Genomic DNA, 27,198 nt, shown 5'->3' on the forward strand with positions numbered 1-27,198 from the left:
GTTCGTTGTCATCACTCTCCTGGAGCAGATTAATGGTTAAATGCACTGTTAAAATGAATATTTTTTGTCTTATTTTAATTTTTTTACAAATTGACAAAACATCTTTAGAGGAAAAACCAACCAGTCAGTTTGTGTTAAACACCATCATCATCATCATCATCATCAGAGTGTCTTCTGAACGCTTCATCGTCCTTAAGGAGCTTCACGTAGTGTTACGACCTCACTACGACAGCTGACATAACAGCCGCGTTGTTAATAAATAAAATACCCAGAGTTCAGTCTTGCGAGTCCATCTGAGTGCACGACCTCTTAACCCCTGGCCAGTCTCTTGTTGCCATGGTATCAGCCAGTCAATTGTGTGTGTGTGTCAGTCGATGCGGTTTCCACAGATAGTGAAGCGGTCGATCTCCAATAGGTCTTTCTTGGGGGCGGGGTTTCTATGTTTAAGCCCCTCTCCTTCCTCTCCCGTTGCCGCGGAGATGTCCTTGTCGCCGTCCTCGCCGTCGGGCGTGGTCAGGAAGTGATCGTCTGATTGGCTGGTTGGCAGAGTGGAGGCGGGACTCTCTTGCTGGTGGTTGGTTGGCTGACAAGTGACTGACGCTGAAGACACGACCCCCTCTTCTACGATTGGCTCACCTTGTGGGGTGGGGTTAGCAACCGTTAGCATGGAGATTCTATTTTTCTTTATTTAATCGGTTCTGAACAACAATGATATTTATGTCAGGAAGAGAGACTAGAACAATCAGCAGGGAGGAGACAAGAGGAGGATGGGGGAGGAGGAGGGGGAGAGGGGGAGGGGGAGGAGGGGGAGGAGGAGGGGGGGAGGAGGGGGAAGAGGGGGGGGGTGGAGACAAGAGGAGGTGGTGTTACCTGGGGGTGGTGTGGAAGGGTGTGCTACCTGGAGGGGGGTGGTGTGTGTTACCTGGGGGGTGGTGTGTGTTACCTGGAGGGGTGGTGGGTTACCTGGTGTGTGTGTTACCTGGAGGGGTGGTGTGTGTGTTACCTGGAGGGGTGGTGTGTGTGTTACCTGGGGGTGGTGTGTGTGTTACCTGGGGGGTGGTGTGTGTGTTACCTGGAGGGGTGGTGTGTGTGTTACCTGGAGGGGTGGTGTGTGTGTTACCTGGAGGGGTGGTGTGCGTGTTACCTGGAGGGGTGGTGTGTGTGTTACCTGGAGGGGTGGTGTGTGTTACCTGGGGGTGGTGTGTGTGTTACCTGGAGGGTGGTGTGTGCGTGTTACCTGGAGGGGTGGTGTGCGTGTTACCTGGGGGGTGGTGTGTGTTACCTGGTTACCTGGGGGTGGTGTGTGTGTTACCTGGAGGGGTGGTGTGTGTTACCTGGAGGGGTGGTGTGTGTGTTACCTGGAGGGGTGGTGTGTGTGTTACCTGGATGGGGGGTGTGTGTTACCTGGAGGGTGGTGTGTGTTACCTGGAGGTGTTACCTGGAGGGGTGGTGTGTGTGTTACCTGGAGGGGGTGTGTGTGTTACCTGGAGGGGTGGTGTGTGTGTTACCTGGGGGTGTGTGTGTGTTACCTGTGTGTTGTTACCTGGGGGGTGGTGTGTGTGTTACCTGGAGGGGGGTGTGTGTGTGTTACCTGGAGGGGTGGTGTGTGTGTGTTACCTGGAGGGGGGTGTGTGTGTGTTACCTGGGGGTGGTGTGTGTTACCTGGGGGGGTGGGTGTGTTACCTGGGGGGTGGTGTGTGTTACCTGGGGGGGTGGTGTGTGTTACCTGGAGGGGTGGTGTGTGTTACCTGGGTCTGTGTGCTCTAGAGTTGGAGCGGCTGGAGGCAGCAGAGGGGGAGACTGGAACAGCTTCTCCTCCATATTGGCTTCTTTACGAACACACAGGACGTTCCCAGCAACACGATACTGTTCAGTACCTTCAGAGAGATCATCCTACACACACACACACACACACACACACACACACACACACACACACACACACACACACACACACACACACACACACACACACACACACACACACACACACACACACACACACACAGTTAAAGATACCCTTTGGGGTAGTAAGTGGACAACAGACCCCCCATCATACCAGAGCTGGACAACAGACCCATCAGACCAGAGCTGGACAACAGACCCCATCAGACCAGAGCTGGACAAAAGACCCCATCAGACCAGAGCTGGACAACAGACCCCATCAGACCAGAGCTGGGTGATACGGACAACAGACCCCATCAGACCAGAGCTGGACAACAGACCCCATCAGACCAGAGCTGGGTGATACGGACAACAGACCCCATCAGACCAGAGCTGGACAAAAGACCCCATCAGACCAGAGCTGGACAAAAGACCCCATCCAGACCAGAGCTGGACAACAGACCCCATCAGACCAGAGCTGGACAAAAGACCCCATCATACCAGAGCTGGACAACAGACCCCATCAGACTGGACAAAGACCCCATCAGACAGAGCTGGACAACAGACTCCATCAGACCAGAGCTGGACAAAAGACCCCATCATACCAGAGCTGGACAAAAGACCCCATCATACCAGAGCTGGACAACAGACCCCATCAGACCAGAGCTGGACAACAGACCCCATCAGAGCAGAGCTGGACAACAGACCCCATCATACCAGAGCTGGACAACAGACCCATCAGACCAGAGCTGGACAACAGACCCCATCAGACCAGAGCTGGACAAAAGACCCCATCAGACCAGAGCTGGACAACAGACCCCATCAGACCAGAGCTGGGTGATACGGACAACAGACCCCATCAGACCAGAGCTGGACAACAGACCCCATCAGACCAGAGCTGGACAAAAGACCCCATCAGACCAGAGCTGGACAAAAGACCCCATCAGACCAGAGCTGGACAAAAGACCCCATCAGACCAGAGCTGGACAACAGACCCCATCAGACCAGAGCTGGACAACAGACCCCATCAGACCAGAGCTGGACAACAGACCCCATCATACCAGAGCTGGACAAAGACCCCATCAGACCAGAGCTGGACAACAGACTCCATCAGACCAGAGCTGGACAAAAGACCCCATCATACCAGAGCTGGACAAAAGACCCCATCATACCAGAGCTGGACAACAGACCCCATCAGACCAGAGCTGGACAACAGACCCCATCAGACCAGAGCTGGACAACAGACCCCATCAGACCAGAGCTGGACAACAGACTCCATCAGACCAGAGCTGGGTGATACGGACAACAGACCCCATCAGACCAGAGCTGGACAAAAGACCCCATCAGACCAGAGCTGGACAAAAGACCCCATCAGACCAGAGCTGGACAACAGACCCCATCAGACCAGAGCTGGACAACAGACCCCATCAGACCAGAGCTGGACAACAGACCCCATCAGACCAGAGCTGGACAACAGACCCCATCAGACCAGAGCTGGACAACAGACCCCATCAGACCAGAGCTGGACAACAGACCCCATCAGACCAGAGCTGGACAACAGACCCCATCAGACCAGAGCTGGACAACAGACCCCATCAGACCAGAGCTGGACAAAAGACCCCATCAGACCAGAGCTGGACAAAAGACCCCATCAGACCAGAGCTGGACAAAAGACCCCATCAGACCAGAGCTGGACAAAAGACCCCATCAGACCAGAGCTGGACAACAGACCCCATCAGACCAGAGCTGGACAAAAGACACACCACCAGAAATTAACCCATTTTGCTCGACAACGATAAACACGATTTCATTTTCATTTAATTTTCACCTCAAACGGCATCCTCGTCTTAGTGACATACTGCAGATAGAGAGAGGTTTAATTTCCTCAGTAGAGTTGAGAAATACCTCTCTTCCTTCACGTGTGTGAGGCCCATCCGATATTGGACAGAAGTGGTCGTTTAGGACCCTGAGACCACTAGGGGGCCTTTTAAAATGGCGTTTTACCCCCAGGTACAAGAGAAGGCATCTTACCCCCAGGTAGAAGAGAAGACATCTTACCCCCAGGTAGAAGAAGAAGGTAGAAGAGAAGGTGTCTTACCCCAGGTAGAAGAGAAGACATCTTACCCCAGGTAGAAGAGAAGGTGTCTTACCCCAGGTAGAAGAGAAGGCATCTTACTCCAGGTAGAAGAGAAGGTGTCTTACCCCAGGTAGAAGAGAAGGCATCTTACCCCCAGGTAGAAGAGAAGGCATCTTACCCCAGGTAGAAGAGAAGGTGTCTTACCCCCAGGCAGAAGAGAAGGTGTCTTACCCCAGGCAGAAGAGAAGGCATCTTACCCCAGGTAGAAGAGAAGGCATCTTACCCCCAGGTAGAAGAGAAGGCATCTTACCCCCAGGTAGAAGAGAAGGCGTCTTACCCCAGGTAGAAGAGAAGGCACCTTACCCCCAGGTAGAAGAGAAGACATCTTACCCACAGGTAGAAGAGAAGGTGTCTTACCCCAGGTAGAAGAGAAGACATCTTACCCCCAGGTAGAAGAGAAGGTGTCTTACCCCAGGTAGAAGAGAAGGCATCTACCCCAGGTAGAAGAGAAGGCATCTTACCCCAGGTAGAAGAGAAGGCATCTTACCCCCAGGTAGAAGAGAAGGCATCTTACCCCAGGTAGAAGAGAAGGTGTCTTACCCCCAGGCAGAAGAGAAGGGGTCTTACCCCAGGTAGAAGAGAAGGCATCTTACCCCAGGTAGAAGAGAAGGCATCTTACCCCCAGGTAGAAGAGAAGGCATCTTACCCCAGGTAGAAGAGAAGGCATCTTACCCCAGGTAGAAGAGAAGGCATCTTACCCCAGGTAGAAGAGAAGGCGTCTTACCCCAGGTAGAAGAGAAGGCACCTTACCCCAGGTACAAGAGAAGACATCTTACCCCAGGTAGATAAGAAGGCACCTTACCCCAGGTACAAGAGAAGGTGTCTTACCCCCAGGTACAAGAGAAGCTGTCTTACCCCCAGGTAGATAAGGTGTCTTACCCCAGGTAGAAGAGAAGGCATCTTACCCTAGGTAGAAGAGAAGGTGTCTTACCCCAGGCAGAAGAGAAGGTGTCTTACCCCCAGGTAGAAGAGAAGGTGTCTTACCCCCAGGCAGAAGAGAAGGTGTCTTACCCCCAGGCAGAAGAGAAGGTGTCTTACCCCAGGTAGAAGAGAAGGTGTCTTACCCCCAGGTAGATAAGAAGGCATCTTACCCCAGGTAGAAGAGAAGACATCTTACCCCAGGTAGATAAGAAGGCACCTTACCCCAGGTAGAAGAGAAGGCATCTTACCCCAGGTAGAAGAGAAGACATCTTACCCCCAGGCAGAAGAGAAGGTGTCTTACCCCCAGGTAGATAAGAAGGCATCTTACCCCAGGTAGAAGAGAAGACATCTTACCCGAGGTAGATAAGAAGGCATCTTCCCCCAGGTAGAAGAGAAGGCATCTTACCCCAGGTAGAAGAGAAGACATCTTACCCGAGGTAGATAAGAAGGCATCTTCCCCCAGGTAGAAGAGAAGGCATCTTACCCCAGGTAGAAGAGAAGACATCTTACCCCCAGGCAGAAGAGAAGGTGTCTTACCCCCAGGTAGAAGAGAAGGTGTCTTACCCCAGGTAGAAGAGAGGACATCTTACCCCAGGTAGAAGAGAAGGTGTCTTACCCCAGGTAGAAGAGAAGACATCTTACCCCCAGGTAGAAGAGAAGGTGTCTTACCCCAGGTAGAAGAGAAGACATCTTACCCCAGGTAGAAGAGAAGGCATCTTACCCCAGGTAGAAGAGAAGGCACCTTACCCCAGGTACAAGAGAAGACATCTTACCCCAGGTAGATAAGAAGGCACCTTACCCCAGGTACAAGAGAAGGTGTCTTACCCCCAGGTACAAGAGAAGCTGTCTTACCCCCAGGTAGATAAGGTGTCTTACCCCCAGGTAGAGGAGAAGGCATCTTACCCCAGGTAGAAGAGAAGGTGTCTTACCCCCAGGCAGAAGAGAAGGCATCTTACCTCAGGTAGAAGAGAAGGTGTCTTACCTCCAGGCAGAAGAGAAGGCACCTTACCCCAGGTAGATAAGAAGGCGCCTTACCCCAGGTAGAAGAGAAGACATCTTACCCCAGGTAGAAGAGAAGGTGTCTTACCCCCAGGTAGAAGAGAAGGTGTCTTACCCCCAGGTAGAAGAGAAGGTGTCTTACCCCAGGTAGATAAGAAGGCATCTTACCCCAGGTAGAAGAGAAGGTGTCTTACCCCAGGTAGAAGAGAAGACATCTTACCCCAGGTAGAAGAGAAGACATCTTACATCCCCCAGGCAGAAGGGAAGGTGTCTTACCCCCAGGTAGAAGAGAAGGTGTCTTACCCCCAGGTAGAAGAGAGGACATCTTACCCCCAGGTAGAAGAGAAGACATCTTACCCCAGGTAGAAGAGAAGAACACACATGAAGGAGAGAGATCCCTGGATCTTCACTGAGCTGGTCACCACCCTGATCAACTGAAACAGACACACACACACACCAATATCCCTGTCAATAATAACCCTGTCTCCTCCCTTCAGACCTGGGTTCAATATCAGCCTAATCAATAATAACCCTGTCTCCTCCCCCAGACCTGGATTCAATATCAATACCAGCCCAATCAATAATAACCCTGTCTCCTCCCTCAGACCCACCCTTAATGAGGCAGACCCACCCTTAATGAGCTGTAATACTAGTTGAACCCAGACCTGCAGACCCAGCCTTAAAGAGCTGTAATACTAGTTGAACCCAGGTCTGCAGACCCACCCTTAAAGAGCTGTAATACTAGTTGAACCCAGGCCTGCAGACCCAGCATTAAAGAGCTGTAATACTAGTTGAACCCAGGCCTGCAGACCCACCCTTAAAGAGTTGTAATACTAGTTGAACCCAGGCCTGCAGACCCACCCTTAAAGAGTTGTAATACTAGTTGAACCCAGGCCTGCAGACCCAGCCTTAAAGAGCTGTAATACTAGTTGAACCCAGGCCTGCAGACCCAGCCTTAAAGAGCTGTAATACTAGTTGAACCCAGGCCTGCAGACCCAGCCAGTCTCTTACCAGCAGAGCTAAAGGCAGTGGAATGAAGCCCATTCTCCTGGAGACTGAGTCACTGTAGTCTGTATAGGCCTGGTAAACAAACACACACCATATGAATAATGACCCGTCAAAAACAACTCATCAATAAATCAATACAATATATTAAATCATCATCAATATTCATGTTTAAATCTCACGTTTTTCTGTCTGCTGCTGACGAGGTCAAACGCCAGGCTGGCGCGGTACTCCCCGTAGACCTGATGACAGATGTGGTAAACAGATGAGCTCTAATATATCGGCACCTTTGATGACATAGATGTGGTAAAGAGATGAGCTCTAATATATCGGCACCCTTGATGACATAGATGTGGTAAAGAGATGAGCTCTAATATATCGGCACCCTTGATGACATAGATGTGGTAAACAGATGAGCTCTAATATATCGGCACCCTTGATGACATAGATGTGGTAAAGAGATGAGCTCTAAATATATCGGCATAGATGTGGTAAACAGATGAGCTCTTGATGACATAGATGTGGTAAAGAGATGAGCTCTAATATATCGGCACCCTTGATGACATAGATGTGGTAAACAGATGAGCTCTAATATATCGGCACCCTTGATGACATAGATGTGGTAAACAGATGAGCTCTAATATATCGGCACCCTTGATGACATAGATGTGGTAAACAGATGAGCTCTAATATATAGGCACCCTTGATGACATAGATATATCGGCACCCTGACATGATGACATAGATGTGATGACATAGATGTGGTAAACAGATGAGCTCTAATATATCGGCACCCTTGATGACATAGTTAGATTTGTTTTTTTAAACTGGCTGAATGTTTATTTTTACCCAGCTGTCACGATCGTCTAATGAGTTAACGGACCAAGGCGCAGCGCGAATGGAGTTCCACATGTTTATTAAATGAAACTCACAACAACAAAGAGCAACGAAACGTGACGTTCTGTAGAGCTCACAGGCATCAACACAAAAACAAGATCCCACAAAAACCCAGTGGGGAAAAGGGCTGCCTAAATATGATCCCCAATCAGAGACAACGATAGACAGCTGCCTCTGATTGGGAACCATACCAGGCCAACACAAAAACTAGAGTAACCACCTAGTCACACCCCGACCTAACCAAATTAGAGAATAAAAGGCTCTCTAAGGTCAGGGCGTGACACCTGTAGACACACCACCTGGCCCACCTTTAGCCTTACCAATAGACCACCCTCTCAGCTAGCCACCTGGCCCACCTTTAGCCTTACCAATAGATCACCATCTCAGCTAGCCACCTGGCCCACCTTTAGCCTTACCAATAGACCACCCTCTCAGCTAGCCACCTGGCCCACCTTTAGCCTACCAATATCACCCTCTCAGCTATCTACCTGGCCCACCTTTAGCCTTACCAATAGACCACCCTCTCAGCTAACCACCTGGCCCACCTTTAGCCTTACCAATACATCACCATCTCAGCTAGCCACCTGGCCCACCTTTAGCCTTACCAATAGACCACCATCTCAGCTATCCACCTGGCCCACCTTTAGCCTTAGCTGGCCAATAGCCTTACCAATAGACCATCTCAGCTAGCCACCTAGCCCACCTTTAGCCTTACCAATAGACCACCCTCTCAGCTGGCCACCTGGCCACCTTTCGCCTTACCAATAGACCACCCTCTCAGCTGGCCACCTGGCCACCTTTAGCCTTACCAATAGACCACCCTCTCAGCTAGCCACCTGGCCCAACTTTAGCCTTACCAATAGCCACCCTCTCAGCTAGCCACCTGGCCACCTTTAGCCTTACCAATAGACCACCCTCTCAGCTAGCCACCTGGCCCAGCCTTTAGCCTTAGCCAACCTTTAGACCACCCTCTCAGCTAGCCACCTGGCCCACCTTTAGCCTTACCAATAGCCACCCTCTCAGCTAGCCACCTGGCCCACCTTTAGCCTTATCACCATCTCAGCTAGCCACCTGGCCCACCTTTAGCCTTATCACCACCACCCTCAGCTGGCCACCTGGCCCACCTTTAGCCTTACCAATAGACCACCCTCTCAGCTAGCCACCTGGCCCACCTTTAGCCTTATCAATAGACCACCCTCTCAGCTAGGCACCTGGCCCACCTTTAGCCTTACCAATAGACCACCATCTCAGCTGACCACCTTTAGCCTTATCAATAGATCACCCTCTCAGCTAGCCACCTTTAGCCTTACCAATAGACCACCCTCTCAGCTAGCCACCTGGCCACCTTTAGCCTTATCATCATCTAACCCTAAACCACATCCCCCAGGAGAGGACGGAGGGAGGGAGGGACACTTACGTCTGCAGTGATGTCGTTAAACTAACCCTAAACCACACCCCCAGGAGAGGACGGAGGGAGGGAGGGACACTTACGTCTGCAGTGATGTCGTTAAACTAACCCTAAACCACACCCCCACGAGAGGACGGACTGAGGGAGGGAGGGATGGACACTTACGTCTGCAGTGATGTCGTTAAACTAACCCTAAACCACACCCCCAGGAGAGGACGGACTGAGGGAGGGAGGGACGGACACTTACGTCTGCAGTGATGTCGTTAAACTTGGTGATGAAGGCGTGCTTGACGACATCCACGGTAACCTCAGACGCTATCACCATGACGACGTCAGGAAACAGCACCCACAGGTGGTCTGTCATTAAAAATCAAATCATATTAACCGATCAGTACATTATCAAAACATCACTAATCAATAATGAAATCATCAGTACATTATCAATACAACACTAATCATTCATATTAACCGATCAGGAAATGATCAATACATTATTAATACATCACTAAATCAATAACATCAGCGATTGATACATTTTCAATACAGACACCCAGTCGATACGAGTCCAGTTTATGACGAGTGCTGATAATCCGGTTGTAAAACAGTCCAATGTGCTCTGACCTGTCTTTCCTCTGGTCAATGCAATTATGACAGAGTAAAACAATATTACAACAGCTGAACTGACAAGTAACTCCTATGCTGTGAAATTCTCCCCTGAACACGGGGAGAATTTGTTGTTTCAGTCTTACCAATAGATCAAGATCTCAGCTGGCTGCTGACCCACCTTTAGCCTTACCAATAGACCACCCTCTCAGCTGGCCACCTGGGCACCTTTAGCCTTACCAATAGACCACCCTCTCAGCTGGTCCACCTGGCCACCTTTAGCCTTATCACCCTCTCAGCTAGCCACCTGGCCACCTTTAGCCGTACCAATAGATCACCCTCTCAGCTAGCCACCTGGCCACCTTCAGCCTTACCAATAGACCACCATCTCAGCAGCCACCTGGCCCACCTTTAGCCTTATCAATAGATCACCCTCTCAGCTAGCCACCTGGCCACCTTTAGCCTTACCAATAGACCACCCTCTCAGCTAGCCACCTGGCCACCTTTAGCCTTATCATCATCTAAGCTGGCCACCTGGCCAACCTTTAGCCTTACCAATAGACCACCCTCTCAGCTAGCCACTGGCCCACCGTTAGCCTTACCAATAGACCACCCTCTCAGCTGGCCACCTGGCCACCTTTAGCCTTATCACCATCTCAGCTATCCACCTGGCCCACCTTTAGCCATTATCACCCTCTCAGCTATCCACCTGGCCATCTTTAGCCTTATCACCACATCACCTCTCAGCCACCTGGCCCACCTTTAGCCTTACCAATAGACCACCCTCTCAGCTGGCCACCTGGCCCACCTTTAGCCTTTACCAATAGACCACCCTCTCAGCTATCCACCTGTCCCACCTTTAGCCTTATCACCCTCTCAGCTAGCCACCTGGCCCACCTTTAGCCTTACCAATAGACCACCATCTCAGCTGGCCACCTGGCCCACCTTTAGCCTTACCAATACATCACCATCTCAGCTAGCCACCTGGCCCACCTTTAGCCTTACCAATAATCACCACCTCTCAGCTATCCACCTGGCCCACCTTTTTAGCTCTCAGCTTACCAGCCATAGCCACCTGGCCCACCAGCCATCTCAGCTAGCCACCTGGCCCACCTTTAGCCTTACCAATAGATCACCCTCTCAGCTGGCCACCTGGCCCACCTTTAGCCTTATAGACCACCCTCTCAGCACCTTTAGCCACCTGGCCACCTTTAGCCTTATCACCCTCTCAGCTAGCCACCTGGCCCACCTTTAGCCTTACCAATACCACCCTCTCAGCTAACCACCACCCCTTATCATCTCAGCTAGCCACCTGGCCCACCCACCTTTAGCTGCCTTACCAACCATGGCCCACCTTTAGCTTTACCAATCACCACCATCTCAGCTAGCCACCTGGCCCACCTTTAGCCTTATCACCATCTCAGCTAGCCACCTGGCCCACCTTTAGCCTTATCCACCATCTCAGCTAGCCACCTGGCCCACCTTTAGCCTTACCAATCATCCCATCTCAGCTAGCCACCTGGCCCACCTTTAGCCTTACCAATAGACCACCCTCTCAGCTATCCACCTGGCCCACCTTTAGCCTTACCAGCTAGCCACCTGGCCATCACACCTGGCCCACCTTTCTACCAGCTAGCCACCTGGCCCACCTTTAGCCTTACCACCCTCTCAGCTAGCCACCTGGCCCACCTTTAGCCTTACCAATACATCACCATCTCAGCTAGCCACCTGGCCCACCTTAAGCCTTACCAATACATCACCATCTCAGCTATCCACCTGGCCCACCTTTAGCCTTACCAATAGACCACCATCTCAGCTATCCACCTGGCCCACCTTTAGCCTTATCACCATCTCAGCTGGCCACCTGGCCACCTTTAGCCTTACCAATAGACCACCATCTCAGCTAGCCACCTGGCCCACCTTTAGCCTTACCAATACATCACCATCTCAGCTGGCCACTTGGCCCACCTTTAGCCTTACCAATAGACCACCCTCTCAGCTAGCCACCTGGCCCACCTTTAGCCTTATCACCCTCTCAGCTAGCCACCTGGCCACCTTTAGCCTTATCACCCTCTCAGCTAGTCACCTGGCCCACCTTTAGCCTTACCAATAGACCACCATCTCAGCTAACCACCTGGCCCACCTTTAGCCTTATCACCCTCTCAGCTGGCCACCTGGCCCACCTTTAGCCTTTACCAATAGACCACCATCTCAGCTAGCCACCTGGCCCACTTTTTAGCCTTCAGCTGGCCATCAGCCATCTCAGCTGGCCACCTGGCCACCTTTAGCTTTACCAATAGACCACCATCTCAGCTAGCCACATGGCCCACCTTTAGCCTTTCCAATATATCACCATCTCAGCTAGCCACTTGGCCCACCTTTAGCCTTACCAATAGACAACCATCTCAGCTAGCCACCTGGCCCACCTTTAGCCTTACCAATAGACCACCATCTCAGCTGGCCACCTTTAGCCTTATCACCCTCTCAGCTAGCCACCTGGCCCACCTTTAGCCTTACCAATAGACCACCCTCTCAGCTAGCCACCTGCCCACCTTTAGCCTTTCCAATACATCACCATCTCAGCTAGCCACTTGGCCCACCTTTAGCCTTACCAATAGACAACCATCTCAGCTAGCCACCTGGCCCACCTTTAGCCTTATCGCCATCTCAGCTGGCCACCTGGCCACCTTTAGCCTTACCAATAGACCACCATCTCAGCTGGCCACCTTTAGCCTTATCACCCTCTCAGCTAGCCACCTGGCCCACCTTTAGCCTTACCAACAGACCACCCTCTCAGCTGGCCGCCTTGCCCAGCTCAGACATTTGATCCCTGGTTCATTCAATGAGGGAATTACTTTAGAAAACATTTGGTTGTAATTGTAAAGTGGTCTGGAGGGTGGTCAACCCTCCTCCAGGAGGGAGAGATACTGAGTGGTCAACCCTCCTCCAGGAGAGATACTGGGTGGTCAACCCTCCTCCAGGAGAGATACTAGGTGGTCAACCCTCCTCCAGGAGAGATACTGGGTGGTCAACCCTCCTCCAGGAGAGATACTGGGTGGTCAACCCTCCTCCAGGAGAGATACTGGGTGGTCAACCCTCCTCCAGGAGAGATACTGGGTGGTCAACCCTCCTCCAGGAGAGATACTGGGTGGTCAACCCTCCTCCGGGAGTGATACTGGGTGGTCAACCCTCCTCCAGGAGAGATACTGGGTGGTCAACCCTCCTCCAGGAGAGATACTGGATGGTCAACCCTCCTCCAGGAGAGATACTGGGTGGTCAACCCTCCTCCAGGAGAGATACTGGGTGGTCAACCCTCCTCCAGGAGAGATACTGGGTGGTCAACCTTCCTCCGGGAGAGATACTGGGTGGTCAACCCTCCTCCAGGAGAGATACTGGGTGGTCAACCCTCCTCCAGGAGAGATACTGGGTGGTCAACCCTCCTCCAGGAGAGATACTGGGTGGTCAACCCTCCTCCAGGAGAGATACTGGGTGGTCAACCCTCCTCCAGGAGAGATACTGGGTGGTCAACCCTCCTCCAGGAGAGATACTGGTGGTCAACCCTCCTCAGGGAGATCCTGGTCTAACACTCCAGAACCCAGTCCACCCTCCTCCAGGACCAGAACCCAGTGGTCAACAACTCCCAGAACCCAGTGGTCAACCCTCCTCCGGGAGAGATACCAACACACCAGAACCCAGTCTCTAACACACCAGAACCCAGTCAACCCTACTCCTAACACACCAGAACCCAGTCCTACTCTAACACACCAGAACCCAGTCCTGCTCCACACCAGAATCCAGTCCTGCTCCAACACACCAGAACCCAGTCCTGCTCTAACACACCAGAACCCAGTCCTACTCTAACACACCAGAACCCAGTCCTGCTCCAACACACCAGAACCCAGTCCTGCTCTAACACACCAGAACCCAGTCCTACTCTAACACACCAGAACCCAGTCCTGCTCTAACACACCAGAACCCAGTCCTGCTCCAACACACCAGAACCCAGTCCTGCTCCAACACACCAGAACCCAGTCCTGCTCTAACACACCTTTTAGGCCCCACAGTGTTACACCTTTTAGGCCCCACAGAGACACCTTTTAGGCCCCACAGTGTTACACCTTTTAGGCCCCACAGTATTACACCTTTTAGGCCCCACAGTATTACACCTTTTAGGCCCCACCGTGTTACACCTTTTAGGCCCACAGTAGCAACACCAGACAGACAGGCAGCAGACAGACAGACCAGACAGACAGACACCTTTTTAGACCCAGACAGACAGACAGACAGTCCAGCAGACAGACAGACAGACAGGCAGACAGCAACACACAGACAGCAGGCAGACAGACAGACAGGCAGACAGTAGTTACCAGGATTCCATGAGAACTGCTCCATGTTCCGTAGACAGACAATGAGTAACAGAACATAGTTAGTGAACCTCTCCTTTATATCTGTGGAGAGAGAGAGGGAGGAGGGGATAGAGAGAGGAGGGGGGGAGAGAAAGAGAGAGATGGGGAGGAGGGGATGTAAGAGAGAGGGTGGGGTGATGGAGAAAGAGATGGGGGAGAATTGGAGAGACTGGGGGGCATAGAGGGAGAGAGAGGCAATAGAGAGAGAGAGCGAGAATAGGAGAGAGAGGGGGAGGAGGGGGAGAGAAGAGCAGAATTACTGTTATATTTACCTCAATAACAACCCAGGTGGAATAAAAATGTTTTAATGTCAGAATATGACCACCAGGGTTAGAGAGGTCAGGGGTCAGAGAGAGGCGCCAAGGGGTCAGAGGTCAGGGAGAGACCCCAAGGGGTCAGAGGTCAGGGGTAGTTATACTCACCACTGTTAGACATCTGAAAGAGGTTGATAGAGGTCAGAGGTTAGGGGTTAGAGGTAAGGGATTAGAAGTCAGGGATTAGAGGTCAGGGGTAGTTATACTCACCACTGTTAGACATCTGAAAGAGGTTGTTCTTCTCAAACTTCTTAAACACACTTCCTTTGATCTCCACGAACTACAGACAAACACAACAGTCACTGATCTGGGTGGGTGTCTCAGTGTGTGTGTGTGTGTGTGTGTGTGTGTGTGTGTGTGTGTGTGTGTGTGTGTGTCTCAGTGTGTTACAGACAAACACAATAGTCACTGATCTGGGTGGGTGTCTCAGTGTGTGTGTGTGTGTGTCTCAGTGTGTTACAGACAAACACAATAGTGCTGCTCTGGGTGGGTGTCTCAGTGTGTGTGTGTGTGTGTGTGTCTCAGTGTGTGTGTGTGTGTGTGTGTGTGTGTGTGTGTGTGTGGACTCACGTTGTTTGACATCATGATGTGTAGAGTGTTGTGTGTGAGAGTGTGAAGGCAACAGTCACTGATAGTGGGTGGGGTCCATGATGAGGTGTAGCATGAAGAACTGTGTGTCTCAGTGTGTCTCAGAAAACACCAGTCACTGATCTGGGTGGGTGTCTCAGTGTGTCTCAGTGTGTCTCAGAGAAACAACAGTCACTGATCTGGGTGGGTGTCTCAGTGTGTCTCAATACACAACAGTCAACACAACCTGAATAAAACACTCATGTGTGTGTGTGTCTCACCAGGGCCTGTGTACACACCAACACACCTGTACACACTCAGGAAAACAGATAAACACACCAACAGTCACTGACTACACACTCAGGAAAACAGGTGAGTATACACACCAACACAACCTGAACACACTCAGGAAAACAGCCTGATATCTGGGTAGTTATACACCAACACACTGTTACACATCTGAAAGGTTGATGTGGTCACAACCTGTGTCTCAGAAAACAGCCTGAAACACACACCACTGATCTGACTGGGTGTCTCAGGAAAACAGCCTCAGATACACACACAGTCACTGATCTGGGTGGGTGTCTCACACACCTGTAGACATCTGAAAACAGTTCCTGATCTGGGTGGGTGTCTCAATACACACCAGAGAAACACACACTCTGGGTGGGTGTCTCAGTGTGTCTCAGTGTGTCTCAGAAAAACACAACAGTCAACTGCTCTGGGTGGGTGTCTCAGTGTGTGTGTGTGTGTGTGTGTAATATGTCAGTGTCTGTGTGTGTGTGTGTGTGTGTGTGTGTGTGTGTGTGTGTGTGTGTGTGTGTGTTACAGACAAACACAAACCTGCTCTGGGTGGGTGTCTCAGAAAACAGCCTGATAATACACACCAGTGTGTGTGTGTGTGTGTGTGTGTGTGTGTGTGAAAACAGTGTGTGTGTGTGGACTCACGTTGTTTGACATCATGATGGTGAGTAGAGACTTGTTGTGAGAGTTGAAGGCAGTTCAGATAGTGGCCTGGACCAACAGAACCTGACACACACTCAGGAAAACAGCCTGATAATACACACCAACACAACCTCACTGCACACTCAGGAAAACAGCCTGATAATACACACCAACACAACCTGACTACACACTCAGGAAAACAGCCTGATAATACACACCAACACAACCTGACTACACACTCAGGAAAACAGCCTGATAATACACACCAACACAACCTGACTACACACTCAGGAAAACAGCCTGATAATACACACCAACACAACCTGACTACACACTCAGGAAAACAGCCTGATAATACACCAACACAACCTGACTACACACTCAGGAAAACAGCCTGATAATACACACCAACACAACCTGACTACACACTCAGGAAAACAGCCTGATAATACACACCAACACAACCTGACTACACACTCAGGAAAACAGCCTGATAATACACACCAACACAACCTGACTACACACTCAGGAAAACAGCCTGATAATACACACTCAGGAAAACACCTGATACACACACAACCTGACAACACAGGAAAAAGCCTAATACACACCAACACAACCTGACACACTCAGGAAAACAGCCTGATAATACACACCAACACAACCTGACTACACACTCAGGAAAACAGCCTGATAATACACACCAACACAACCTGACTACACACTCAGGAAAACAGCCTGATACACACACCAACACAACCTGACTACACACTCAGGAAAACAGCCTGATAATACACACCAACACAACCTGACTACACACTCAGGAAAACAGCCTGATACACACACCCCATGAGGAAGTGAGCTACAACTCCTATATGAGCTCTCTTCTCCTCTTTAGGTTCAGTAGGTAAGGATACAGACACAGGAAGTAAGTTACAACTCCTATACCGTCCCTCTTTAGGTTCAGTAAATAAGGATACAGACAGGAAGTGAGCTACAACTCCTATACCGTCTCTCTTTAGGTTCAGTAAGTAAGGATACAGACAGGAAGTGAGCGACAACTCCTATACCGTCTCTTTAGATTTAGTAAGTAAGGATACAGACATATAGAACAGCCATGAGGAAGTGAGGAACAACTCCTATATGAGCTCTCTTCTTCTCTTTAGGTTCTGTAGCAGTCCAGTAGAGAGCGTCCAGAATGTCCTGACCAAACGAAGAGAACAACCTGTCTGCAACCTGCAGGGAACACACACACACGGTTAGTCTACCTGTAGGGAAAACAAATGCACAAACACACAGTTAGTCGGTTGTGCGTGTGTGTCTCAGTGTAAAGCTGCAGGTTCAGGTGAGGTATGAAAAGCTGCAGGTAGAGGTGAGGTATGAAAAGCTGCAGGTAGAGGTGAGGTATTAAAAGCTGCAGGTACAGGTGAGGAATTAAAAGCTGCAGGTACAGGTGAGGAATTAAAAGCTGCAGGTAGAGGTGAGGTATTAAAAGCTGCAGGTTCAGGTGAGGTATTAAAAGCTGCAGGTTCAGGTGAGGTATTAAAAGCTGCAGGTAGAGGTGAGGTATTAAAAGCTGCAGGTTCAGGTGAGGTATTAAAAGCTGCAGGTACAGGTGAGGTATTAAAAGCTGCTACAGGTACAGGTGAGGTATTAAAAGCTGCAGGTGAGGTGAGGTATTAAAAGCTGCAGGTACAGGTGAGGTATTAAAAGCTGCAGGTACAGGTACAGGTGAGGTATTAAAAGCTGCAGGTACAGGTACAGGTGAGGTATTAAAAGCTGCAGGTACAGGTACAGGTGAGGTATTAAAAGCTGCAGGTACAGGTACAGGTGAGGTATTAAAAGCTGCAGGTACAGGTGAGGTATTAAAAGCTGCAGGTACAGGTGACAGGTGAGGTATTAATCAGCTGTAGGTCTCAGGTACAGGTGTAGATACAGGTGAGGTAATATAGAGTTTGATGAAGCTGCAGGTCAGGTGATACAAAAGCTGTAGGTCTCAGTGTGTTATTAAAAGCTGCAGGTACAGGTAATATAGGTTTGATGACAGGTCCTCAGGTGAGGTGATACATCAGGTGAGGCTTAAAAGCTCCAGGTAGCTCAGGTGAGGTAACATTAAAACCACAGGTGAGGAAACCCTTCAACACATCACAGACCTGGGCTGGCTGCAGGAGAGGTGAGGTATTAAAAGCCCACTGTGGAGGGGAGGAGAAGAGAAGAGTTAGCATGATGAAATTAAAAGCATCACAGACCTGGGCTGGCTGGAGGAGAGGAGACCCAGGTACAGGGAGGTGAGGTATTAAAGAGTTGCATGATGAGGTGAACAATCACAGACCTGGGCAGGTACAGGACAGGTGAGACCCACTGTGGAGCTGGAGGAGAGGAGAAGAGTTAGGTGATGAAACCAACACAGGTCACAGACCTGGGCTGGAGGAGAAAAGCCCAGGTGGAGGTGAGGAGAGAGAGAAGAGTTAGCATGATGAAACCAGGTACATCACAGACCTGGGCTGGAGGAGAGGAGACCCACTGCAGGTCAGACAGCTTGATGTACATTACACCCCCTGCAGGACAGGACACTAGTCTATCTCCTGTTTCTGAAGTATTAAAAGCTGCAGGTACAGGTGAGGTATTATCTCCTGTTTCTGTAGTGAGACAGGTGATGTACAGGACAAGTCTATGCAGGACCTTACCCCCAATAGGTATCTTTAATGCTGAGTGGCAGCTCAGGTCCATTCTAGGGAGGGTCAGTAAAAGTCTGATGAGGTGGTGAGGTGTTACCAGGTCAGACCACTGCAGGGTACAGGTGAGTAGTCTGCTGCAGGTACAGGTAGGTGAGTTACCTCAGAAAGCTGCAGGTACAGGTCAGGTAGTCTGATGAGGTGCAGGTACAGGTACAGGTGGTACCTCAGAAAGCAGCAGGTAGGGTCAGGTAGTTAAAAGCTGAGGTGTGTACAGGTGAGTGTATTAGCTGCAGGTACAGGTGACCACAGCTGCAGGGATGACAGACTGTCCTAGGGTCAGTAGTCTGATGAGGTGTGTGTAGGTGTGTTACCTCAGACCACAGCAGGGTAGGGTCAGTAGTCTGATGAGGTGTCTGTCAGGTGTTACATCATGCAGAGTCTCAGCAGGTTAGGGTCAGCAGTCTAGATAATGAGGTTTGTGACAGACTGTCCTCTGACCTCAGACCACATCATGCTGTAGGGTCAGTAGTCTGATGACGTAACACAACAGGTGTGAAACCTTCAGACCACAGCAGGGTGGCTGGTCAGTAGTCTGGATGAGGTGTGTGAAGAGTTAGCATGATGAAACCAACACATCACAGACCACAGCTGGAGGGTAGGGTCACTGTAGTCTGATGAGGTGTGTGTAGCATGATGTTACCTCAGACCACAGCTGGGTAGGGTCAGTAGTCTGATGAGGTGTGTGTAGACAGTTACCTCAGACCACAGCAGGGTAGGGTCAGTAGTCTGATGAGGTGAGTAGGTGTTACCTCAGACCACAGCAGGGTAGGGTCAGTAGTCTGATGAGGTGTGTACAGGACAGCTTGTGTTATCTTTAATCAGACCACAGCAGGGTAGGGTCAGTAGTCTGATGAGGTCTGTGTAGGTGTGTTATGTACCTCAGACCACAGCAGGGTAGGGTCAGTAGTCTGATGAGGTGTGTTTAATGGTGTGTTACCTCAGACCACAGCAGGGTAGGGTCAGTAGTCTGATGAGGTGTGTGTAGGTGTGTTACCTCAGACCACAGCAGGGTAGGGTCAGTAGTCTGATGAGGTGTGTGTAGGTGTTACCTCAGACCACAGCAGGGTAGGGTCAGTAGTCTGATGAGGTGTGTGTAGGTGTGTTACCTCAGACCACAGCAGGGTAGGGTCAGTAGTCTGATGAGGTGTGTGTAGGTGTGTTACCTCAGACCACAGCAGGGTAGGGTCAGTAGTCTGATGAGGTGTGTGTAGGTGTGTTACCTCAGACCACAGCAGGGTAGGGTCAGTAGTCTGATGAGGTGTGTGTAGGTGTGTTACCTCAGACCACAGCAGGGTAGGGTCAGTAGGTGGATGAGGTGTGTGTAGGTGTGTTACCTCAGACCACAGCAGGGTAGGGTCAGTAGGTGGATGAGGTGTGTGTAGGTGTTACCTCAGACCACAGCAGGGTAGGGTCAGTAGTCTGATGAGGTGTGTGTAGGTGTGTTACCTCAGACCACAGCAGGGTAGGGTCAGTAGTCTGATGAGGTGTGTGTAGGTGTGTTACCTCAGACCACAGCAGGGTAGGGTCAGTAGTCTGATGAGGTGTGTGTAGGTGTGTTACCTCAGACCACAGCAGGGTAGGGTCAGTAGGTGGATGAGGTGTGTGTAGGTGTGTTACCTCAGACCACAGCAGGGTAGGGTCAGTAGTCTGATGAGGTGTGTGTAGGGTGTTACCTCAGACCACAGCAGGGTAGGGTCAGTAGTCTGATGAGGTGTGTGTAGGTGTGTTACCTCAGACCACAGCAGGGTAGGGTCAGTAGTCTGATGAGGTGTGTGTAGGTGTGTTACCTCAGACCACAGCAGGGTAGGGTCAGTAGTCTGATGAGGTGTGTGTAGGTGTGTTACCTCAGACCACAGCAGGGTAGGGTCAGTAGTCTGATGAGGTGTGTGTAGGTGTGTTACCTCAGACCACAGCAGGGTAGGGTCAGTAGGTGGATGAGGTGTGTGTAGGTGTGTTACCTCAGACCACAGCAGGGTAGGGTCAGTAGGTGGATGAGGTGTGTGTAGGTGTGTTACCTCAGACCACAGCAGGGTAGGGTCAGTAGGTGGATGAGGTGTGTGTAGGTGTGTTACCTCAGACCACAGCAGGGTAGGGTCAGTAGTCTGATGAGGTGTGTGTAGGTGTGTTACCTCAGACCACAGCAGGGTAGGGTCAGTAGTCTGATGAGGTGTGTGTAGGTGTGGTACCTCAGACCACAGCAGGGTAGGGTCAGTAGTCTGATGAGGTGTGTGTAGGTGTGTTACCTCAGACCACAGCAGGGTAGGGTCAGTAGTCTGATGAGGTGTGTGTAGGTGTGTTACCTCAGACCACAGCAGGGTAGGGTCAGTAGGTGGATGAGGTGTGTGTAGGTGTGTTACCTCAGACCACAGCAGGGTAGGGTCAGTAGGTGGATGAGGTGTGTGTAGGTGTGTTACCTCAGACCACAGCAGGGTAGGGTCAGTAGGTGGATGAGGTGTGTGTAGGTGTTACCTCAGACCACAGCAGGGTAGGGTCAGTAGGTGGACGAGGGCCAGTAGAACTCTGAGAGGCAGCAGGGTGAACACGTACAGGAAGGCATCCAGACACAGGAAGAACCCAAACAGCATCAACTACACAGAGACAGAGATTTAGTTCACTACGGTGACTGTTTATATCACTTACAGCATCAACTACACAGAGACAGAGATTTAGTTCACTACGGTGACTGTTTATATCACTTACAGCATCAACTACACAGAGACAGAGATTTAGTTCACTACGGTGACTGTTTATATCACTTACAGCATCAACTACACAGAGAGACAGAGATTTAGTTCACTATGGTGACTGTTTATATCACTTACAGCATCAACTACACAGAGACAGAGATTTAGTTCACTACGGTGACTGTTTATATCACTTACAGCATCAACTACACAGAGACAGAGATTTAGTTCACTACGGTGACTGTTTATATCACTTACAGCATCAACTACACAGAGAGACAGAGATTTAGTTCACTATGGTGACTGTTTATATCACTTACAGCATCAACTACACAGAGACAGAGATTTAGTTCACTATGGTGACTGTTTATTTCACTTACAGCATCATCAAGACTGAGACAGAGAGACTTGGTGACTGTTTATATCACTTACAGATGACTGTTTATTTCACTTACAGCATCAACTACACAGAGACAGAGATTTAGATGGTGACTGGTTCAGGACAGAGGTGACTGTTTTTATTTCAGGAAGATCAACTACACAGAGACAGGATTTAGTTCACTAGGTGATTTAGGGTTCACTACGGTGAACTTACAGCATCAACTACACAGAGGAGGGGGACAGAGATTTAGTTCACTATGGTGGACTTACAGCATCAACTTTAGATTTAGGGGGCAGGAAGATGGTGGGACTACACAGAGACAGGAAGAGTTCACTATGGTGACTGTTTAGCATCAACTACACAGAGGGGCAGGAAGCATCAACTACACAGAGACAGGGCAGGAAGAGAGTTCAGGACAGAGGGTTCACTACAGGAAGAGTGAGAGGTTTAGGGGTTTTATATCAGCATCAACTACAGAGCACAGAAGAGAGGACAGAGATTTAGGGTGGTTTTATTTCACTTAGAGCATCAGGACACAGAGACAGGGGCAGGAAGAGTACACAGGGAGGAGGGGGCAGGAAGACACAGGGAGATTTAGACGGTGGGGGCAGGAAGAGGAGTTCACTACGGGGCAGGAAGAGCATGGGCAGGACGGTGACTGGGGCAGGAAGAGACAGGGAGGACGGGGGGCAGGAAGAGAGGGAGGAGGGGGCAGGAAGAGAGGGAGTAGGGGGGGCAGGAAGAGTGGGTGGAGGGGGCAGGAAGAGTGGGAGGAGGGGGCAGGAAGAGTGGGAGGAGGGGGCAGGAAGAGAGGAGGGGGAGGAGGGGGCAGGAAGAGTGGGAGGAGGGGGCAGGAAGAGTGGGAGAGGGGGCAGGAAGAGTGGGAGGAGGAAGGGGAGGGGAAGGGCAGGGGGAGGAAGAGCAGGAGGAGGAAGAGGGGGAGTGTTACAGGTATCCTGTGTGTGTATCCTGTGTGTTCTTTTCTCTCCTTCTCTCCTCACAGGTGGCAATCATCACTCCCCAATCAGTCACCAATCAATCATCACTCCCCAATCAGTCACCAATCAATCATCACCCCAATCAGTCACCAATCAATCATCACTCCCCAATCAGTCACCAATCAATCATCACTCCCCAATCAGTCACCAATCAATCATCACTCCCCAATCAGTCACCAATCAATCATCATCCCCATCATCAATCAATCATCAATCAGAAGAGACACCTCCTATTTCCATTATCACATCCCCTTGGTTTAAAAACCCTGTCCCATGTTTCCTCTGAACTCGATCTCTCTGTTTCACCAATCTCTCCTCTGTTTCACCCTCTCCTACTGTATCACATCCCTGGTTTCTCTCTCTGTGTCTATCTCTCTGTGTTTCACCCTCTCCTACTGTGTCTCTATCTCTCTGTGTTTCACCCTCTCCTACGGTGTCTCTCTATCTCCTACTGTGTCTCTCGATCTCTCTGTGTTTCACCCTCTCCTACTGTGTCTCTCTCTCCTACTGTGTCTCTCTATCTCTCTGTGTTTCACCCTCTCCTACTGTGTCTCTCTATCTCTCTGTGTTTCACCCTCTCCTACTGTGTCTCTCTATCTCTCTATCTCCTACTCTATCTCCTACTGTGTCTCTCTGTGTCTCACCCTCTCCTACTGTGTCTCTCTGTGTCTCACCCTCTCCTACTGTGTCTCTCTATCTCTCTGTGTTTCACCCTCTCCTACTGTGTCTCTCTATCTCTGTTTATGGAGCTGTCTTTTGTTAGAGCACCTCCATATCACTTTGTCCCCACCTGTGAGTATTGTTCTGGTTATGGTTTTTGATGGTGGGAAAAGGGGGAACCAAGCCAAGTTACACTACCCGTAGGACTACGTTGTCTAAGAACACTAGGTAGAACTGGGCGGACCACCCGCTGTATTTTTGGTTAGTTAACTGTATTGTAGTAGGCTAGTCTAGTTTAGGGGTGTGTTTGGTTAGTTAGTTAGCTGTATAGAAGTAGGCTAGTCTAGTTTAGGGGTGTGTTTGGTTAGTTAGTTAGCTGTATTGTAGTAGGCTAGTCTAGTTTAGGGGTGTGTTTGGTTAGTTAGTTAGCTGTATTGCAGTAGGCTAGTCTAGTTTAGGGGTGTGTTTGGTTAGTTAGTTAGCTGTATTGTAGTAGGCTAGTCTAGTTTAGGGGTGTGTTTGGTTAGTTAGTTAGCTGTATTGCAGTAGGCTAGTCTAGTTTAGGGGTGTGTTTGGTTAGTTAGCTGTATTGCAGTAGGCTAGTCTAGTTTAGGGGTGTGTTTGGTTAGTTAGTTGTATTGTAGTAGGCTAGTCTAGTTTAGGGGTGTGTTTGGTTAGTTAGCTGTATTGCAGTAGGCTAGTCTAGTTTAGGGGTGTGTTTGGTTAGTTAGTTAGCTGTATTGCAGTAGGCTAGTCTAGTTTAGGGGTGTGTTTGGTTAGTTAGTTAGCTGTATTGCAGTAGGCTAGTCTAGTTTAGGGGTGTGTTTGGTTAGTTAGTTAGCTGTATTGCAGTAGGCTAGTCTAGCTTAGGGGTGTGTTTGGTTAGTAGCTTTAGTTTGTATTGTAGTAGGCTAGTCTAGTTTAGGGGTGTGTTTGGTTAGTTAGCTGTATTGCAGTAGGCTAGTCTAGTTTAGGGGTGTGTTTGGTTGGTTAGTTAGCTCTATTGTAGTAGGCTAGTCTAGTTTAGGGGTGTGTTTGGTTAGTTAACTGTATTGAAGTAGGCTAGTCTAGTTTAGGGGTGTGTTTGGTTAGTTAGCTGTATTGAAGTAGGCTAGTCTAGTTTAGGGGTGTGTTTGGTTAGTTAGTTAGCTGTATTGTAGTAGGCTAGTCTAGTTTAGGGGTGTGTTTGGTTAGTTAGTTAGCTGTATTGTAGTAGGCTAGTCTAGTTTAGGGGTGTGTTTGGTTAGTTAGCTGTATAGAAGTAGGCTAGTCTAGTTTAGGGGTGTGTTTGGTTAGTTAGTTAGCTGTATTGAAGAAGTCTAGTCTAGTTTAGGGGTGTGTTTCTTTCCTTGGGTCCAGCTCAGCCCCATTTCCTGCCCCCCCATTACCGTGTGTTTGACGGTAATTTAGTTGTGGGAGGGTGAGGAAGAGCGGGGGGGGGTTAGGGGAGGAAGAGTTTGGGGGGGGGGAGGAAGAGGAAAGAGTCGGTCAACCTCAACCAAGGTGGTGTGTGTGTGTGTGTGTGTGTACCTTCTCTAGTTCCTTGGGGATCCGGAGGCAGGTATAGACCCTCTCTCGTCTCTCTGTGTATTTAGCCTCATTGTGTTCCAGGAAGTATCCTCGGGTCAGCTCCGCCCCCATGAACCTCGCTAGGGACAGATCTCCACACACACACACACACACACACACATCAATCCGTCTATCTAAATCTGTCCACACTGCACCTCAATCTGTCCACACTGCACCCCAATCTGTCCATCTACATCTGTCTACACTGCTCCTCAATCTGTCCATCTAAATCTGTCCACACTGCTCCTCAATCTGTCCACACTGCTCCTCAATCTGTCCATCTAAATCTGTCCACACTGCACCTCAATCTGTCCACACTGCACCCCAATCTGTCCATCTACATCTGTCTACACTGCTCCTCTCTGTCCATCTAAATCTGTCCACACTGCTCCTCAATCTGTCCACACTGCTCCTCAATCTGTCCATCTAAATCTGTCCACACTGCACCTCAATCTGTCCACACTGCACCCCAATCTGTCCATCTACATCTGTCTACACTGCTCCTCAATCTGTCCATCTAAATCTGTCCACACTGCTCCTCAATCTGTCCACACTGCTCCTCAATCTGTCCATCTAAATCTGTCCACACTGCACCTCAATCTGTCCATCTACACTGCACCTCAATCTGTCCATCTAAATCTGTCCACACTGCACCTCAATCTGTCCATCTACATCTGTCTACACTGCTCCTCAATCTGTCCATCTAAATCTGTCCACACTGCTCCTCAATCTGTCCACACTGCTCCTCAATCTGTCCATCTAAATCTGTCCACACTGCACCTCAATCTGTCCACACTGCACCTCAATCTGTCCATCTACATCTGTCTACACTGCTCCTCAATCTGTCCATCTAAATCTGTCCACACTACCTCAATCTGTCATCACACTGTCTACACTGCTCCTCAATCTGTCCATCTAAATCTGTCCACACTGCACCTCAATCTGTCCACACTGCTCCTCAATCTGTCCACACTGCACCTCAATCTGTCCATCTAATCTGTCACACTGCTCCTCAATCTGTCCATCTAAATCTGTCCACACTGCTCCTCAATCTGTCAGCCTCATTGTGCTCCTCAATCTGTCCACACTGCTCCTCAATCTGTCCACACTGCTCCTCAATCTGTCCACACTGCTCCTCAATCTGTCCACACTGCTCCTCAATCTGTCCATCTAAATCTGTCCACACTGCTCCTCAATCTGTCCATCTCAATCTGTCCACACTGCTCCTCAATCTGTCCCATCTAAATCTGTCCACACTGCACCTCAATCTGTCCACACTGCTCCTCAATCTGTCCACACTGCTCCTCAATCTGTCCACACTGCTCCTCAATCTGTCCACACTGCTCCTCAATCTGTCCATCTACATCTGTCCAGGAGCTAGCTACAACAAACTAGTTAGCTGGCTAGCTGTAACCCTGCATTAAGTAACTAACGTTAGCTACTAGCTAGCTGGCTGTGTTTGTTAACTAGCTACTACTGCTACTATTATTACTATTACTGCTACTATTGCTACTATTACTACTACTGCTACTATTGCTACTACTGCTACTATTGCTACTATTACTACTACTGCTACTACCACCACCGCTACTACTACTTCTGCTAGTATTACTACTACTACTACTACCATCCCCACCACCGTTATCTGGCTGACTGGCTGTGTAACTAACTACATACTATTGTTTGGATGCTTAAATCCGTAATTAATTTAGTATTTGATCAAATGGCCACACCAGCTACCCGGCTGTGTTTGTGGACGGGGCTCCGTTGGTACTCACCTGAACCAGTACCTGGGCTTGAAACGAGACCAGAGAGCTCTCCTCTGCTCAGAGGTTCTGCTTCAGTACTCACCAGACAGACTCCGTTTCTTGTCCTTCTGGACTTTCTTCTTGTCGTAAAACCCCAGCGTCTCCGTCACCTCGGAGGTCTCCTTCGACCCCCGGCTCTCACTACCTCCCTCCATCCGTCTCTCCTTGCCTTCTTTCTCCGGTTCGTTCTCCTCTCCCTGAGCCGCTGCTAAGGAGTCCGCCATCTTGTTCTACGGCTCGGCTGACAGACAGGCGCGTCACTTACGTGGCTCC

General features: G+C 50.0%; 2 protein-coding genes and 2 long non-coding RNA genes across 5 annotated transcripts; all 4 read right to left on the reverse strand.

The window, feature by feature from the left end:
- On the reverse strand, window positions 1-772 carry LOC121844251 (transmembrane anterior posterior transformation protein 1 homolog). The gene has a single exon (XM_042314154.1). The coding sequence runs from the start codon at window positions 665-667 to the stop codon at window positions 368-370; it is 300 nt and encodes a 99-aa protein (XP_042170088.1). The 5' UTR covers window positions 668-772; the 3' UTR covers window positions 1-367.
- On the reverse strand, window positions 685-27,198 carry LOC121844250 (transmembrane anterior posterior transformation protein 1 homolog). The gene is given in 15 exon segments (XM_042314153.1): window positions 685-698; window positions 1,749-1,829; window positions 1,832-1,893; window positions 6,299-6,375; window positions 6,953-7,021; window positions 7,129-7,188; window positions 9,499-9,608; window positions 14,222-14,302; window positions 14,785-14,854; window positions 16,090-16,143; window positions 18,419-18,455; window positions 18,577-18,609; window positions 21,294-21,412; window positions 25,079-25,209; window positions 26,969-27,198. Coding segments are annotated over 15 exon segments (1,179 nt in total). The 5' UTR covers window positions 27,150-27,198.
- LOC121844253 lies at window positions 19,756-20,539 on the reverse strand. Its single transcript, XR_006081925.1, has 2 exons — window positions 20,159-20,539; window positions 19,756-19,818 (listed from the first exon to the last, which is right to left on the reverse strand). It is a non-coding gene; the product is annotated as an uncharacterized LOC121844253 (long non-coding RNA).
- On the reverse strand, window positions 25,484-26,153 carry LOC121844252. 2 transcript variants are annotated; one of them, XR_006081924.1, is made up of 3 exons: window positions 26,054-26,153; window positions 25,737-25,918; window positions 25,484-25,655 (listed from the first exon to the last, which is right to left on the reverse strand). It is a non-coding gene; the product is annotated as an uncharacterized LOC121844252 (long non-coding RNA). The 2 variants fall into 2 exon arrangements; XR_006081923.1 differs by having other exon boundaries at window positions 25,737-25,967; window positions 26,012-26,143.

This window comes from Oncorhynchus tshawytscha, unplaced genomic scaffold, assembly GCF_018296145.1.
Source record: "Oncorhynchus tshawytscha isolate Ot180627B unplaced genomic scaffold, Otsh_v2.0 Un_contig_5323_pilon_pilon, whole genome shotgun sequence".
In the NCBI taxonomy this organism is placed as follows: domain Eukaryota; kingdom Metazoa; phylum Chordata; class Actinopteri; order Salmoniformes; family Salmonidae; genus Oncorhynchus; species Oncorhynchus tshawytscha.